General features: G+C 36.9%; 1 protein-coding gene across 7 annotated transcripts in view; it reads left to right on the top strand.

Annotated features, from left to right (window-relative positions):
- Positions 1-17,709, top strand: part of ZNF638 (zinc finger protein 638) — an 89,381-nt gene that overhangs the window by 63,955 nt on the left and 7,717 nt on the right. For all 7 annotated transcript variants that reach the window (XM_021712716.1, XM_021712718.1, XM_021712717.1 and 4 more), the window contains 5 exons: positions 6,813-6,850; positions 11,458-12,673; positions 13,273-13,338; positions 15,023-15,971; positions 16,787-16,891. In XM_021712716.1, coding sequence (XP_021568391.1) covers positions 6,813-6,850; positions 11,458-12,673; positions 13,273-13,338; positions 15,023-15,971; positions 16,787-16,891 — 2,374 coding nt within the window. The remainder of the gene's footprint in view (positions 1-6,812; positions 6,851-11,457; positions 12,674-13,272; positions 13,339-15,022; positions 15,972-16,786; positions 16,892-17,709) is intronic.

Below are 17,709 nucleotides of genomic sequence, written 5' to 3'. Positions count from 1 at the left end.
GCAGAGATTTTGGTAAGATGTTTCTTCATTTTCATTTGTTTCCAGGTATCTTTTGATCTCTGTTTTGATTTCATCATTGACCCAGGAGTTGTTTAGCATCATGCTGTTTAGTGTCCATATCTTTGTAGGTTTTGGGGGGAACTTGTTGGTGTTAATGTTTATTTTTATTCTACTGTGGTCCAGGAAGGTGCATGGTAAAATTTCGGTCTTTTTAAATTTTCTTATGCTTGTTTTATGGCCAATTATGTGGTTGATCTTAGAATACATTCCATGCAGTGATGAGTAGAATGTGTATTCTGTGGTCTTTGGATGGAGTGTTCTGTAGGTGTCAGTTAAGTCCATTTGGTCCAGAGTCACATTGAGGTTCCAACTCTCCTTGCTGATTTTTTGTCCTGATGATCTGTCTAGGGTTGTGAGTGGGATATTAAAGTCCCCAGTTATGTTGGTGTTAGAGTCAATATCTTTCTTTAGTTTTCCTAGAAGTTGCTTTATGAAAATTGGCACACCTATGTTGGGTGCATATATGTTTAGGATAGATATTTCTTGTTGATGGAGTGAACCTTTTATCATTATGTAGTGGCCCTTTGTATCTTTTTTAATTTTTGATAGCTTTGTCTGAAATTAGGATCATGACTCCTCCTTTCTTTTGGGTTCCATTCGCCTGAAAATTTGTTTCCCATCCTCTTACTTTGAGTCTGTGTATGTCCTTTCTAGTGAGATGGGTCTTTTGAAGGCAGTATATTGTTGCCTGGTGATATTTTATCCATTTTGCCACTCTATGTCTTTTCAGTGGTGCGTTTAGTCCATTCACATTCAGGCTAATTATTGAAATATGAGAGTTCGTTACTATCATAGAGTTCTTATAGAGTTGTTGTTCTTTCACTTGGTTTTTTTTCTTTCTTTTGGTTTTGGGGTTGGTTCATGTATATTTTATTATTTTTCCTTACTCTTGTGAAGAACGTTGTTCTTTTTTCCTTTTCTTCTGTGTTTAGTACTTTCTTAAGTGTTTCATGTAGAGGTAGTTTGGTGGCAGCATAAGTTCCTAGGGATTGGGTATCTGGGAAAGATTTTAATTCTCCCTCGCTGATGAAGCTTATCTTGGCTGGGTAGGTTATTCTTGGTTGAAATTGTTTATCTTTTAGGACTTTGAAGATACGACTCCAAGATCTCCTAGCCTACAGGGTTTCTGTAGATAAATCTGCTGCTATTCTGATTGGTCTTCCATGGTAGGTGATCTGGCCTTTTTCTCTTGCTGCCTTTAGGATTTTTTCTTTTATGCCTACTTTGTTTAGGTGAATTATTATGTGTCTAGGAGTTGGTCTTCTCATTTGTTGTCTTGCAGGGGTTCTCTGAATCTCTTGTGTTTGAATTTTTGCATCACTGGTTAGATAAGGGAAGTTTTCTTGAATGATCTCATGGAAAGTTTGTTCCAGTGTGGTCTCTGTCTCTCTTTTTGCCTCAGGAAGGCCAATTACTCTTAGGTTCAGCCTCTTGAAGTAATCGCTCATCTCTTGAAGGTTTTGTTCTGTCTTTTTGAGCTTATTTTCTGTGTTTTTAAGAGTTTGGGTTAATTCTATATTTTGGTCCTCAAGCTGTGAGATTCTTTCTTCTGCTTGGGTAATTCTGCTTTCCATGCTTATCAGTTTGTTATTTATTTCGTTCACAATATTCTTTATTACTGTTATCTCAGATATCAGCTCCTTTCTAGTTTCTTCTTGTGTCTCCTCAATTCTTTTTAATCTCTCCATTAATGTCTTGATATCTAGGTTTGTAGTTTGAGACCCTTCATTCTGGGGGCTCTTCATTGTTTGCATTCCAAAGTCAGTTTTCTCAGTGTCTGTCCTCCCAGGGGTCTTTGAGAGACCCATACTCTTCTTTTGGTTTTTGTTCATATGTGTAGATTTTTCTCTCTCTCCCCCTTTCCCTCCCCTTCATTAATTCTGTTTTTGAGGGAAGGTCGGGTTACTTTTGTTTCACTTCTGCAATATCCTGTTCTTCCTTATGGGGGTCTTCTGGCTTTGTTCACTTTTGAGGTTGGAGTGTGGGCTGCAGGCTGTACTTTTTGCAGTTTTGAGGTTTAATAGAGGAGGAAACTGTGATTCAGAATGTATATGCTGATTCTAGCATCCACCAACAGGTGTCTGAGCACACTGGAACCTATTTCCCTCTGCCTTACAATCTGTCCATGCAGCAGTATGTAGCCTTGGTCCCTAGATTACAAAGGGGGTATAAAAGAGGAAAATAATGGGTGGGGTCAATAGGAAGTTAGAAAGAAAGAAGAGTGAGAGGGAAAACAGACATACATACCAACTATCAGGTGTGAAAGAGACACAAGGCCGGAGAGAAGTGGAAAAAGACACATAAGAAAGATTCCGTAAAGAATACTGGTAGCTACACCAAGACAGACCAATAAAATCATGAAACAGTGTAAGTCAGAAAGCAAGCAACAAAAGCGATCAAAACGAACAGTCAAAATGATAAAATCAAACGTCAAAATAAGAGATCAGACTAAAGTCACTTCAGCTCTGATCTCCTGCCTCTCCCCTTTGTTTTTCGTTGCAGGCAGCTAGATTTACTCACAATTTGGTTGTTTTTTTTTTTTTTTTTGGCCCACTGCCTGGGAGTTGCTTTTGTCTGATTCAGCATGGGGTGGGCCTTTGTCTCCTGTTTAGCGACGTTACCTTAGGAACCGAGGTGGGGCGTGTTGATAGGTCAGCGGGGCAATGGAAATCTCTGTCTGGAGAATGGCCGAGGTGGCAGTTTCATTTTCGCATATCCGTTTCTCTCCGCTTGTCTGGGTCCCCAAGCTTGGGGTCAAACGCTGAGTGCCTCTGCCAGGGTGGGCCCAGAGCTCCAGAGCGCCAAAGCTCCAAAGGGCAGGCGGTGAGCAGTGAGAGTGGCCCTGGGCCCCCCACAGGGTACTTCATTCAGGAATGGGACCAGTGTCTCTGTCGCACAGGTGCCCAGAGCCTCCCTGAGTGACGAGCAGCTTGGTGTTGGGTGCTGGGCGAGACACAGTGTAGCCAGGGAGGGAGCCAAGAGCCGAGATTCCCACGCAGGCGGGAGTCACTTATGGTGGAACAGCAGCAGCCGGGGGCCACAATATCCGGCCCTGCATGAGACCGAAGGTCCCCGGGCCTCGCACCAGTGCGGTGGTGGTGGGCTGGGGGATGGGGGAAGAAAAATAAGAGTCTTTTTGGGAACTCGCCTTTGCAGAATCTCACAAGTCTACCTATGCCGTTGCCATCTTACCGGAACCTCTCTCCATTTACCACTATTTAAAATGAATTAATTATCAACTCTGTATTACCATCTCTTCAACACATTCCATTTTTGTTAACCTAAAATGTTACTTCTTTGTATAGTATGGTTATGACTTTTATTTCAATATATAGTTAGCCTACATGTGAAGCATGTAGTACTCAGTTCTAAGTACTGAAAACTAGTATCTACATTTTTGATACTGTGGTTATAAGGGTATTTACTGCAGAATTAAGCAGTAAAGTGAGTGGGTTTATAAAGAAGGAAATGTATAATATGTGTCCTTAACTTGTACACGCAAAGGTGAATTTCTTACATCCCCAGTCATTTCTTAAGATGCTGCCACATTTTTGTTGATTGATTGATTGATTTTTGAATCCTACTCTGTTGCCCAGACTGGAGTACCGTGGCACCATCACAAGTGACCATAGCCTTGGCCTCCTGGACTTAAGTGATCCTTCTGCCTCAGCCTCCAGAGTAGTTGAGACTGCAGACACACCAGACACATACCACCATGCTTGACTAATGTTTTGGATTTTTAAAAATTTTATTTATTTATTTATTTGTAGTGACAAGGTTTCACTTTGTTACCCTGGCTTGTCTCAAATTGCTAGACTCAAGCAGTCTTCCCACCTTGGCCTCACAAATTGCTGGGGCTTACGGCATGAGCCACCATTCCCAGCCACTTGAGTATTTAGATTATGACTTTCTTGTGCAGTTTAGGGTTTATATTTTGTTGTTGAGACAGAAAAAAGGCCGGGCTCGGTGGCTTAGCCTGTAATTCCAGCACTGTGGGAGGCCGAGCCCAGTAGATTGCCTGAGCCCTCAGGTTCGAGACCAGCCTGGACAACTTGGCTAGACCTTGTCTCTGCAATAAATAAATTTAAAAAGTAGCTGGCCATGGTAGCACTCACCTGTAGTCTGACTACTTGGAAGGCTGATGTGGAAGGATCGCTGAAGCCGAGCAATTTGGCGCTGGGGTGGCCATGAGTGTGCCACTGCACTCTAGCCTGGACAACAGAATGGGACTCCAATTCCAAAAAAAAAAAAAAAAGAAAGAAATAGAGCAAAAGGATGATCTTTGTCATGTTAATCAGATAATGTATATACCTTAGTTACTATTTGTTGAATAAAATCTACTCTCAGAGCTATTCCTCTCCCTTCTAAATTGATGACCATTTGCTTTGTGACTCAATTATGCATTGTTGGTTTTCTTTTCATTGCTTTTCTGTGTTATTTCCACTCTTTCTTGGATTCTGTGTTTCCCACTTCATGAATTGCTTTTTTCTGTTTGCTAGAGTACATTCTCAAATGATTTTACATCCCAGGAAGCATGTGTAGGCAGTAAATTTTCTGAATCCTTGCGTGTTTGAAACTGACTTTATTTTGTTCTTATATACTTTATTGGTAGTTTGTCTCGGTGGAGAATTCCGTGCTCAGATTATTTTTCCTTTGATTGTTTCTAGCACCCAGTATTATTGAGAAGAAGGCTGATTCTAATCATACCTATTTTGTTTCTCTGAAAGGTTTTAGGGTTTATTCATTAAACTAGTATTCATCTGATTCCTTTTCTGTGCCAGTACTTTTCTAGGAATTGGAATACAGTGATGAACAGCAGGGTCAGTATCCCAGTCTGGTCATTGTCCTTATGTCCCTGTCCTCAAGGATTATATTTGAGTGGAGGAGATAGACTGTAAACCAGTGAGCAGTATGTCAAGTGGCGGAAAGACTGTGAAGACAAATAAATCAAGTTTAAAAAGATAGAGATTGATAGATGGAGTGAATGGTATCTTAGAGTAGTCAGTGCTGTGCCCTTGGCGAAAGAGTTATTTGAGAGACCTGAGGAAAGTAAGAGAGCAAGCTTTAAGAATATATCAAGGAGCTGGGCTCGGTGGCTCAGCCTGTAATCCTGCACTTTGGGAGGCTGAGGTGAGTGGATTGCCTGAGCCCGCGGGTTCAAGACCCACCTGGGCAACTTGGTGAGACCTCATCTCTACAATAAATCAAAAATTAGCCGGTCGTGGTAGCATGCGCCTGTAATTCCAGCTACTTGGAAGGCTGAGGTGGAAGGATTGCCAGAGCCCCAGCAGGCCGAGGCTGCGGTGGCTGGGAACAGCCACTGCACTCCAGTCTGGGTGACGGAGTGAGACTCCAACTCAAAACAAAAAAAGAATATATCAAGGCATAGAGATTTTTAGACAGAAGAACCAAGGGCAAAGGCTTTGGGAACACATTTGGTGAGTCAAGAATTTCCAAGGAGGGTCAGTATGGCTAGTCCAGTGAACAAGATTTTATCTTGGTTTGGGACTCCCTTCCTAAATCCTACTTAGAACACTCAGTATTTTTTGTAAAATCTAAAGATTAGTGTGTTCCTCCTCCGGGGGAAAGCTTTTCTTTTGTTATTTTTTAATCTCTTCAATTTTTAGTCTTCTATTTTTGTGGAAATAACACCTGATTTTGTAGATGTTATATTCTATTGACTTTTTCTGAGAATTTTCCTTTGAATTTTTTTATAAACTCTTCAGTTGTCTGAAATATTTTCAGCCTGTTTTGTATGCTTGCTGGCTTTTGTGCGTTTGTTTTTCTCTTTTATGTATTTATAAATCAGAAAGCAAGTTGGTGAATAGTTACCTGATAGAGATTTCCTCTCCTGTCATATAGGGCTTTTTCTCTAATATATTTTCTGTTTGTGAATGGGGCTTATGATGTCATCTTTAGTTTTGGCAATACCATTAGGATGTAGACTAGCCTTCCCACCATATACCCCAGTATTGGAGGCTTTTTCTCTGGGACTTCAGTACCTATGCCAGGAGTCTTCTCCAGGCACATTATTCCATTTCTTTAATGTATGATTCTTTGTTCTTTTTAGTCTGACAAAATCTTTCTAGAAAGACAATTTCAACCCAGAGAACATAAGAATCTACAGAAAAGGCTTTCTTCTAGTATGTATAAACTTTAAAAGGTAGATATTTTTGCCATTTTGTTCACATGTGTGTCCCAATTGCCTAGCACAGTGCTTGATATACAGGCAGTGATTTTAAATTCCTGGTTTCTTTTTGGGCCCCATTGCTTCCTTGAGGACTCAGATAAATATTTGAAAAGATTATTGTTAAGTTTTGTCCAGCATTTCTGGTTTTTGTTTTCGTTGTTTTGTTTTGTTTTGTTTGAGTCAGGTCTCACTCTGTTGCCTAGGCTGGAGTGAAGTGGCATGGTCACAGCTCACCACAGCCTCAACCTCTAAGCAAAAGATGGTATGTCCAGGCTGTTAAAGTTTAAAAAGGTTCTCATTTATATCAACAGTAAAGAAACATATCTTTCTTATTAGTTGCTGTATGTCAGTTTTCCATATACGCTACTTTGGGGTCTTTATTTAATGAGAAAAAAATTCTAGAACTTGATAGTGATATGGACACTGATGACTGAGTTTACGTATATATTTTTTAAATGTTTTGTTTTTAAAGCTTAGATTGTAACTAAAAATGTTGAATTGATGGGTTACATATTTCAAATCCAGTGGAATAGCCGCAAATAAAATGTTGGTTATGTTACAGGTACAAACTGAGAAAGACCCAGAACTAGGAAAAGAAAGGTATGTTGCTTTAAGTTTTCCAGCATTTTTGTGTAGTATTTAGTTTCTGAATTTAATCTCTGTATTGTATAGTAATTGTCCACACGTAAAGAAAGATTTCTGTCTTAAATGTTTATTTTGTTTACATATTAAGCTTGTTGTGGTTTTCTTTTTGAGTTCTGCTTGACCAACTATGTGATTTTTGTTTTGTTTTGTTTTTGTTGTTTTTTTAATCTCATTCATGTATTTACTAAATATTTAGAGAAACTGCATATATTAAAACAGTTTGAATTAAATATATATAACTCTTATAAAATGTTCTGCTAAGACTTGAACAGTTCAACTCTGTGATCAATATTTTGTTCTTTGTAAGATTTTTTTCTATTCCAGAATAATAAAAGGGTAGTAAAATTTTAATCTTTTGAAATTTATTTAGCTTATACCACAAAGATAATTTTCAGTGTGTATTTTGATGCTTTTAGAAATAGCTGGATTTCTAAAGGAGGAGAAGGGATATCTGTCAAAAAAAATTATGTATCCTGGTTTTTTTTATCAGGATAAAAGTTTGTTTTTCAGAGTCTACACACAAACTAGTGACTCACAACCTTGTTTTCACCATCTAAAGTACACTTTCTCCCTAGCAACCCTCTCATTCTGATGGATACCCTTCTTGTCACCACCCTTGTCCTACCAATTAATAACTCGCCTTTTACCATTCTTTATTGTGAATCACTGCTTTACAATATTCTTTTCCTTCCTATATATTAGTTTATTCATTAATATTTGTTAATCCTTGTTGTAAGGGGGTATAATTTTGAAACACCAGTTTGAAAGTATTTAAATATGGGAGGTATTTATTTATTTAATGTATTGATTTTAAGATACCCAAGAAAGAGAATGTCTTAGGGATTTTCCTTCTCATTAATTAGTTCTTATAAAATCAGACTATTTTAGATAATAAAAGATGATTTTGAGTAAGCAATAGATTTACTGTATATATCAGCAGAGATTTTTTAAAAGTTATATATCATAATGCAAATTATTTTAACATGCCTAAGAAATAGTACCACCAGCAGTGTTTGAGATAAAAAACCACAAAGGGCTTATTAAATAACAATGCCACTTGTAGTCTTATAGATAGACCTAAAGTTTGGCCACAATAACTGTGGCTGAAAAGTAAACAAACACTCCCAAAACTCCATTTTTTGCATTTTGTTTGACAAAATTTCTTTGAAGTCTCCAAGAAAAGCTGTTGTGTTTATCAATTGCAGTTGGTTATTGTTTTCCTCTCATTGTTTATACTTACCTTTTAAAATCAAATATATTTCTTAATGAATTTACAGCTAATTCTTCAACCTCATAAAATTAATTTTTAAAATTCTAACACTAATAACTTCTTAATTTCCATTTTGCAGTCAGTTTGTTTGTTTGTTTTTAAATTACCAACATTAGAGAAAAAACTGTGGGATGTGACCCAAATACTTCACATTTCTTTGGAATAAACCAATGTCGAGAAAATACTACTTGTTGGTTGGCTTTGGTTTTTTTTTGGAGGGGGGTGGCGGGGTTGGGGCCTTGTTGTTACTGTGTTGCCCAGGCTGACCTTGAACTTCTAGGCTCAAGTGATCCTCTCCAGTTTCTTGAGTAGCAAGGACTCTAAGTACTTGTTTTTGTTTTTTTAAAGCACTTGCTGTTGCCAGTTCATCATGAATTTCATCCTTTTTTGTTTATAACTAATGTAAACTATTGAAATAGATTTCCTATTTAGAAGAAATCTCACATGGACACATTAATAATTTAATAATCCACATTATGCCTATTTTTATTCCCTTCACATGTAAACAGAATTTATTTAATCATGTGATGAAGGTACCAAACAAAGATGCTAGGTGCAATTTTTTAATTCATTAATGTTGAAAAGTACCCATTGGGCCTCTGAAATAAACACTAATCTTTAGTATTGTGAAGTCTTAGTGTAAAGTTTCTCAGGATGTTTGTCTTATGGTGTTAACCATTGTTCTCATGCCCAGCTTTTATTGCATACTTTTTATGAAGGCTGTGAAATTCTGGTATTACTGGGATATGGGGTGGAATAGGGGAGTGGAAAATGAGATGTTTGTATCCTGAATGCCTTTCTGGATTCCTTTTCTGTTCCATTTCCCATAACATGCCTATATTTTCATTCAATCTAAAAAAGACTGGTTTACCTCTGATGTTTATGATGCCATTTGTTTGACATCTCAAGCTGTCTTTCTAAGCTAATTTGAGACTTTTCCCCATAATAGCCAGAAAACAGATACTACTAGTTTTTGGTATAATTTCTGTGATGAATACACTGTAATTTTTAAAGACCAGCGCACAAGGACAAATATGGAATTAAACCATTTTTCTGAGTAGGTTTGTGTTCTTTGTTTCAAGTGTGGAACTGCATAGTGATTCATTTTGTATAAAAGATAATAATCTTTATTGACAAACTTTAAATATGGTAAAGGAGAAAGTCTTGCAATATCCTTAAGCCAGGAGTCAAGATCTCCACTGTTATCCGTCTAGCCCCATAGATGTTTTTATACAGCCCTAATTTTCTAAAATATTTAGAGTTAGTGTGCAATACAGTAATGAGGCAGGAATTTGAATTTATTCGTTATTGGGAGTGGGTCTTATAATTTAAAAACAAAAGCTTATATTTTGAGAAATAATATTTACATACCTCCGTAACTGAATGGCACTACTTTTTCTTTGTCATATTTGTGCTTGCCCTCAAATTTTATTGAATTTTAAGAATTTGAAACACTTAAAATCAGCCATTGATATTTTGAATATGAAGGAGTGTATTATTTTAAATAAAGCCACCTTTTCAGCATACAAAGAGTAGCTTGTACAATGAATAGAATATGTATTGATTAAGGTCAGTGGTCAAAAAGTGTTTTTCTGATCTGGTAGAAAAGTATTTAATTTGTTTGGTTTTTTGAGTTGGAATCTCACTCCATTGCCCAGGCTGGAGTGCAGTAGCTCGCTCACGGCCACCCCATCATCGACCTGCTGGTCTTAGGTGATCCTTCTGCCTCAGCCTTAAGTAGCTAGAACTACAAGCACGTGGTACCACACCCGACTGATTTTTGATTTTTTATTGTAGAGACTAGTTGCCCAGGCTGTTCTCGAACCCTCAGGCTCAAGCAATCCATTCACCTCGGCCTCCCAAAGAGCTGAGATTGCAGGCTGAGCCACCAAGCCTGGCCTAATAGAAAAGTTTTTTGAAAGTCTAAATTCATCATCTTTGGGGGATAGAGGAAAACTAGTTTATTGACTCAGATCATTAGACTCTCATGTGGTGGCACTTCTTTCAAAACTTGTGAAATATGATTAACATCTCAACACCCAGATACACATCATCTTGCATTGTTAACTAAAGGTTATATGGCTACCCTTTCAGAAGCATGTCAAAGGGAATGGCTTATTCTCTCCTTCTTTAAAAATTATAAGAAAAAAGTCAGTACTCTTCAGTAATGAGGTGTGATATGGTATAACATTCCACTGTCTTTCTCCAACCTGATGCTTCTAATGTAATTAAATGAATATATTGTTAAACTTTAATTTGTGTCTTTGCATGGTGGACATTGTTTTCAGACGCTAAGATTTTCCTTGTTATTCTTCATGATAACCTCTGATGTATGGAGCATTAATATAAAAATAGCTTATCTGTCTCTGCCCCAGTGAAAGTAGTGGAATTATAGAATCACATACTTTTTGTTTATTTTGGATTTTGGAAGACCATGATGAGACATGATCAATTACATATGTATTTCCTCCATTTCTCCTGAATAATGTTACTTAATATTTTATACTATTCTCTGTAATCAGAAAAGTTTTTTTTAACATACTTCTTATAATATAGCCAAATATTTGTAAGACTGTATGTTCATGTTAAGATTCTGTTGCTTTCACCACTAACTTTAATACTAGAGTGTATAAAGGACACTTTCCAAGAATGTTTTCTTTTAGGTATTATTAATAAATATAGTTCTTGAGAAATTAAAAACAAATCTGCTTCACCATATCACCTCTGTGATATGGTTAAGAGTATAGTCTTTTCCTCCTGTCAGTTTCTGTGTATGTTCTTTTTAGGTAAGCTTCACTTATAAAATGTTAGGTTTTAATGCATGGATCATTAGTTTTATTGTAGACCTAAGCACATACTTTATTCAGTTACTATTGCTGGGGATGGGGCCTAATAAAAATTTGAGATGTCTTAAATTTACCTGTAGCCTTTTGATGTCAAGTGTAAACTTGACACAAAAGGACAAAAGTGACTATAACTCATAACTCACATGAGTAAAAGGAGCATATTGACAGTCACAATTTTGCCACTATTTCCTTTGAATTAGTGAGGAATCTTCAGTGAGTGGAAGATCTCTTTGAAAATTTTACATTATTTACATATTTGTATCCAAACAACTTAGCCATTTTAATGCTGATTGGCTAGATTTCCCAGTGCTTATTACTAATGCATCAGGAAGTCTTAACAATTGGCATCAACAGGATTATTTATAATGGTTAAATTCTCATCATGGTTTGATTTTTGTTTGTGTTTTTGTTTGTGTTCTTTTTTGTTTGTTTTTAAATACTTTTAGCCCTGGTTTGAAAAACAGTCGAGTTGATGAAAGTGAGGTGCAAACAGCAGCTGATAGTCCTTCTGTTAAGCCTAATGAGGTTGAAGAAGAAACTACTCCCAACATTCAGACAGAAACTTTGGTGCAACAGGAAGAGGCTTGTGAGGAAGAACCTGAAAAAGCATTGTGTGACTCTGACTTTGCTATGGAAACATTGGAAGTTGAAACTCAGGGAGACAAAGTCAATGGTGAAATTCCTCTTGTAGCATCGATTCCAGCCAGTATTGAATTATTCACTGAAAATGTGGGGGAGTGTGCTCTAAGTCAGCAGGTGTATAACAGTGACTTTGAAAAGGAAAAGGCAGAAGCTATTCACCCTGAGACAGAATTAGCACCATCTGACAGTACATTAATAGAAGAGAGGAACATCAAAGGAATTCTAGAAGTATCTCCATCTGAAGCAGATTTGTTTTCTGGAATTACACAGTCTATGGTAGAAGCTGCAGCTGAAGTGGACAAACATGAAACTGTTTCAGAAATACTGCCACCTGCTTGTGTTGTGACCTTAGTACCAAAAATTTCCACTGGGGATGAGAAGACAGTGGGCAAAAAGAGTATTTCTGAAAAAAGTAACATGGATAAAAAGGAGGAAAATGAATTTCCTAAGGAAACCAGAATGGATCTGCAAATAGGAACAGAGAAGGCTGAGAAGAATGAAGGTAGGATGGTTGCAGAAAAGTTGGAAAAGATTACAGCAGCAGTGAAAGAAAAACCTGCTGAAAATGCTGTGATCAAAGCAAACCCAAATAAAGGAGTGGGTCAGGCTAATAAGCCTGATGAAACTAGTAAAACTAGTATGCTGGCTGTATCAAATGTATCTAGCAATAAATCAAGCATCAAGGCTGTTATGGTCTCTTCTAAGGTAAAAGCTACAGGTTCAAAAACTGAAAATCAGAAGAGTTTCCTAAAATCTATGCTCAGAGATCAAATAAATGCTGAAAAGAAACTTTCAGCCAAGGAATTTGGTCTACTTAAAACTACAAGTGCCAGGTCAGGCTTGGCAGAAAGCAGCAGTAAATTCAAACCCACTCAGAGCGGTATTACCAGAGGAGGCAATGGAAGGATCTCAGCCCTGCAAGGCAAGGATTCTAAACTGGATTGCAGGGATATAACAAAACAATCTCAGGAAACAGAGGCTAGACCTTCCATCATGAAACGGGATGACAGCAATAATAAGGTGAGGAGGGTAGGAAGAATGACTCAGTGTATCTTTGAACTGATTGACTGCTGCTGTAGCTATGGAGTAGGAGATGTAATTTTGTTTCATGTTTTCATCTCCTCACTCTATCTCCCTAAGCTCTGATTTGCTCTTAAACAATTCCATTGATTTAAGCCAGTAGACATTTAGAGTATTAAATTTAAGATCATAATTTATTAACAGGTTTGAAAAACAGTATTTGTGTAAAATTTGGTCAGAAATATTACTGTGGTTCAAAAAAAAGTCTACAGTGAATCCTCTTAGGTGATTTACCACCACTTTGCTTCTGAATGGGAAACCGTTTTCTCTTTTAAATTGAAACTTTCTTTGTCTGGTCACTGATTGCCCAAAATAGATGTTGTATAGGAAGAAAAGATGAGTAAAACTGAATTTAACTACAACTTGCAGATATGATGTCTATAGTTTAAATGACTGTTGACTTAGTTTGGTATACTTGTTAAATATTTGCATAATTGACTGTATTTGAGTTATGTTTGCCATTTAAATCTTTTTCATTAAGAACATCAATAACCTGGTTATAAATTCTGTTTTTCTGTATTTCTTATTTAATATTTCAGACCGTGGCTGGGCAAAATACTAAGAATTCTAAAAGCACTACTGGCAGAAATTCAAAATCTAAAGAGGTAAAAATAGTTCACTAATGCTAACCCTCGTGTTCTATTCCTGTGTAGCAGAGTTTATCTCTCTTATAAGTTGTACCTAACTTATAATAGTTAATACAAATGTTAGAGAGAAGATAGAGCAAGGGATAGGAATGAGGTGTTTTATTTTTTACCCTACCACTAATTTACTTTTTGACCTTAAGTTAGCTTAAGTGGTTTGTGTTCTTTTTTTTTTTTTGAGTTGAAGTCTCACTCTGTCACCCAGACTGGAGTGCAATGGACGCTCCCGGCCACTGCAGCCTCGACCCGCTGGGCTCCAGCGATCCTTCCGCCTCAACCGTCCAAGTAGATGGAATTACAGGCATGTGCTCCCACGCCCGGCTGATTTTTTGATTTATTGTAGAGATGAGGTCTCGCTGTCTAGGCAGGTCTCGAACCCATGGGCTCAGGCAGTCCACTCACCTCAGCCTCCCAAAGGCGCGGGATTACAGGCTGAGCCACCAATCCCAGCTGGTTTGTATTCTTGATGCAGGGCAAAACATTACTCAGGAGCAGAAAGGAATTAAAGTAGGAAAATATCTCTAATCTCATTTTGATAGGAAAAGGTTGTAGTTATAGAGAAAAAATCAGATATTTAAAGGAGGTTGGCATTTGACTAAATTAATCCATGTTTTGTTAAATTCCAACTTTTGTTATCTTTTTTGCTCTAATTTAACCTAAGTGGATGGTTTCTAATATTTACTTTCCTAATATTGAGACCTATTACCAAATAAACATATTTTATATTTGGTGGTTTAGTATTTTAGGTTTATGCCATTTGTAGAATATATTTTGCTTTCTTATCTGGCAGGGAATGAATTTGGCCCCATTTTGTTGGGGCAGAGAAAAGTGTTAGTAATTTAAGTCAAAAGTAAGGGTTATTGGTAATTCCATTTGCTTAATAAATTGATAGTACAATTGTTTACAGATTTTCTTCCTAAAAATTACTGGGTATGTATATATTCTGAAGTAATTATATATACTAGCAATTGATCATTGATAACATGCTAAGTGTGTAGGAGCCCTGGTAGGAATTTACTTTCTTTACTATTGGCACCATTTTTCAAATTACAGATTTTCTTTTCAAGTACAGTTATATTAGGCATTCAGTCTTAGTAATAATGTTTTCATATAACTGTCTCAAAACGTAAGCTTTATATCTTAGTATATTTCTTAAAATATGTATTCTATATGTAATCAGTTAATATATAAATATATGCTGATCAATAAAACAGTCTAATTAGCTATTTACTGTCTAGTAATATTTGAGATTCTGGGAGTTCAGTAAGTCTCTAGAACACTTGTTATTTGACATATAGAATAGTTAATTGTTTACATTATATTGTTTGACAAATGCCGTAAATATAGTATTTTGGTATCATATTTCAAAATGTATCACTTAGGAAATAATTTTAATATTTAAATTTTTAAAAAGTAGAATTAGGTTGATGTTAGCATTTTGCCTTTAGCTTTCACTTTGTGAATTACAAGTAATTCATTTACAGGGCTTAAAAAAATAACTCTAATTTTAGCCTTTAGAAAACTTCTTTGCAGTGAAAGTCTCTCAAATGATCTGCGTGCACATTTACTGTGACTGTTTGAAACCTAGCTGGTGGTCAGTATTTGTTCACAATACTGTGATTTTTTTTTTTTTTACTTCCAACAGGAACCATTATTTCCATTTAATTTAGATGAATTTGTTACTGTAGATGAGGTTATAGAAGAAGTGAACCCTTCTCAAGTCAAACAGAATCCAGTAAAGGGAAAAAAGAAAGAAACTCTCAAAAATATTCCTCCCTCAGAACTTAACTTAAAGAAGAAGAGCAAAACTTCTGCCCCTCGTGGTGTTGAGGGAGAATTGTCTTTTGTGACATTGGATGAGATCGAGGAAGAAGAAGATGCAACTGCACATCTAGCACAGGCTCTGGTCACTGTGGATGAAGTAACTGATGAAGAACTCAATGTGGAAGAAATGGTAAAAAATTCAAATTCACTTTTTACATTAGATGAATTAATTGATCAAGATGATTGCATTTCCCACGGTGAACCTAAAGATGTTACTGTTCTGTCAGTGGCTGAAGAACAAGATCTTCTCAAGCAGGAACGCTTGGTAACTGTGGATGAAATTGGAGAAGTAGAAGAATTACCTTTGAATGAGTCAGCAGATATAACTTTTGCCACTTTAAATACTAAAGGAGGTGAAGGAAATACCGCAAGGGATTCCATTGGGTTCATTTCTTCTCAGATGCCTGAAGACCCTTCTATTTTAGTTACTGTAGATGAAATACAGGATGACACCAGTGACTTGCATTTAGTGACTTTGGATGAAGTAACTGAAGAGGATGAAGACTCTCTGGCTGATTTTAACAACCTTAAAGAAGAGTTTAACTTTGTTACTGTTGATGAAGTTGGGGAGGAGGAAGATGGAGACAATGATGTAAAAGTTGAATTGGTACAAAGCAAAAATGATCATCCCACAGATAAAAAAGGAGGTAGAAAGAAGAGAACTGTGGACACAAAGAAGACAAAACTTGAAGCCTTGTCCCAAGGGGGTCTAGTAAATGAGAATGTTGTGGGAAAAGATCTGAAAACCATGATTGAAAGACACGTAGCAGGTAGATACTTGGAAGTGGTGGTTTTTTTCTATTTTATCGAGGGGATTACATTCAGAATTAATTTTTAAATACATGTTGTATTGTTACCAATAAGTTCACCCTGTATTGATGTTAGAAGCCAACAGACAGACAGTTATAGCCAGTGCTGTGTTTTTCAAAGAAATGTATACAGATTTCACAAATTCTTTAGTTAGAGAGCAGAACTTGCTCCAAGTTTTTATGCTTCAAGAAAGGATGACAAAAGCATAACACAAACTAGAGTGACTACTAATTAAAATTGGAATGAAAATTACAGATATGTATTATGAGGAAAAGACAACTTTTTATAAGTAGAAGGATGTTTATACCAAACTGCTCCCTGGTTTTTGCTTAGACTTAGGACAATTCGTAAAGGTACTGTTTTGCTTTAATAATTTGGTGGTATAGAATAGTAAGGCAGCTCACTTGCAAAACTTGAGGGAGATAAAATTTTTTCATTAAGAAAGTCTTGAAAAATTTAATTCAGCCAAGAATGATATACTAGGAGGGTCCCAAAGGCTTACAGAACAAATTAGAAAAATATTCGTAGACACCTTGGGAAAAGAAGGACGAAAGCATAGTTGTTTAGAAAACAAAAAATGGGAACATAAAAAAAATATTTAGATTAAACAGTATTTTTAAGTAGAATTATTTTGTATTAAAAATAGACTTCCCTCCCAGATTTAGGTATTGTTTGCAGAAAATAAGGTGTTGAAATTGTTATTCAGACAATTTAATATGTTTAAAGCAATTTAATTACTGTTACTAGAGCAATAAATTAGACTTTCTTTTTAAAGCTAAAGCGCCAACCAAGAGAGTTAGAATTGGAAAAGCACCACCATCAGAAAAAGCTGTTTTGACAGAACCAGCAAAAGGAGAAGAGGCCTTCCAAATGAGTAAAGGTAAAGCAGGATTGTTGCAGTGGGGAGGAGTTATAAAACATGAGGTGATGTTGAGATTTCAAAGATCTACCATCTAGGAAGAAAAGTAGAAAATCAGTAAAATAGGTCTGATGCTATGGCTCATTCCTGTAATCCCAGCACTTTGGGCAGGTGGAGGCAAGAGATTGCCTGAGCCCAGGGGCCCAAGACCAGCCTGGGCAATTTGGTGAGACCTTGTCTTTACCATAAAAATTAAAAATTAGACAGGTGTAGTGACGCATGCCTGTATTTCCAGCTACTTGGAAGTTTGAGGCAGAAGGATCGCCTGAGCCTAGCTGGTCGGGGCTACAGTGGCCATAGCATTCCACTGCACTCCAGCCTGGGCAATAGAAAGAGACTCCAACTCAAAAAAAAAAAAAAATAGTCAATGAAATAGATCAGGGGCAGAAAAAAGGCAAACCTGTAGTTATTAGATCTAGGTAAGATTTCGATCTTTGTAATTTAGACAGGTAATGGATCACTTTCTACCTCAACCTTCCAAGTAGCTGGAACTACAGATGTGCACTGCCACACTCAGCTAATTTTTTGATTTATTGTAGAGATGAGATCTTGCCAAGTTGCTCAGGGTGGTCTTGAACCCCCTGGGCTCAGGCAGTCCTCACACCTCTGCCTCCCAAAGTGCTGGGATTATAGACATGAGCCACCATGCCTGTCCTGGACATTATTCTTAATGGGATGTTAAAAAGGATTTTTTTTTTTTTGAGTTGGAATCTCACTCTGTCACCCAGACTGGAGTACAATGGCCGCTCCCGGCCACTGTAGCCTTGACCTGCTGAGCT

Source organism: Carlito syrichta, unplaced genomic scaffold (assembly GCF_000164805.1).
Source record: "Carlito syrichta isolate Samal-C Ts95f unplaced genomic scaffold, Tarsius_syrichta-2.0.1 Scaffold303625, whole genome shotgun sequence".
NCBI classification, from domain to species: Eukaryota; Metazoa; Chordata; class Mammalia; order Primates; family Tarsiidae; genus Carlito; species Carlito syrichta.
The sequence above is the reverse complement of the archived record's forward strand: the minus strand, read 5'-3'. Positions and strand labels throughout refer to the sequence as shown.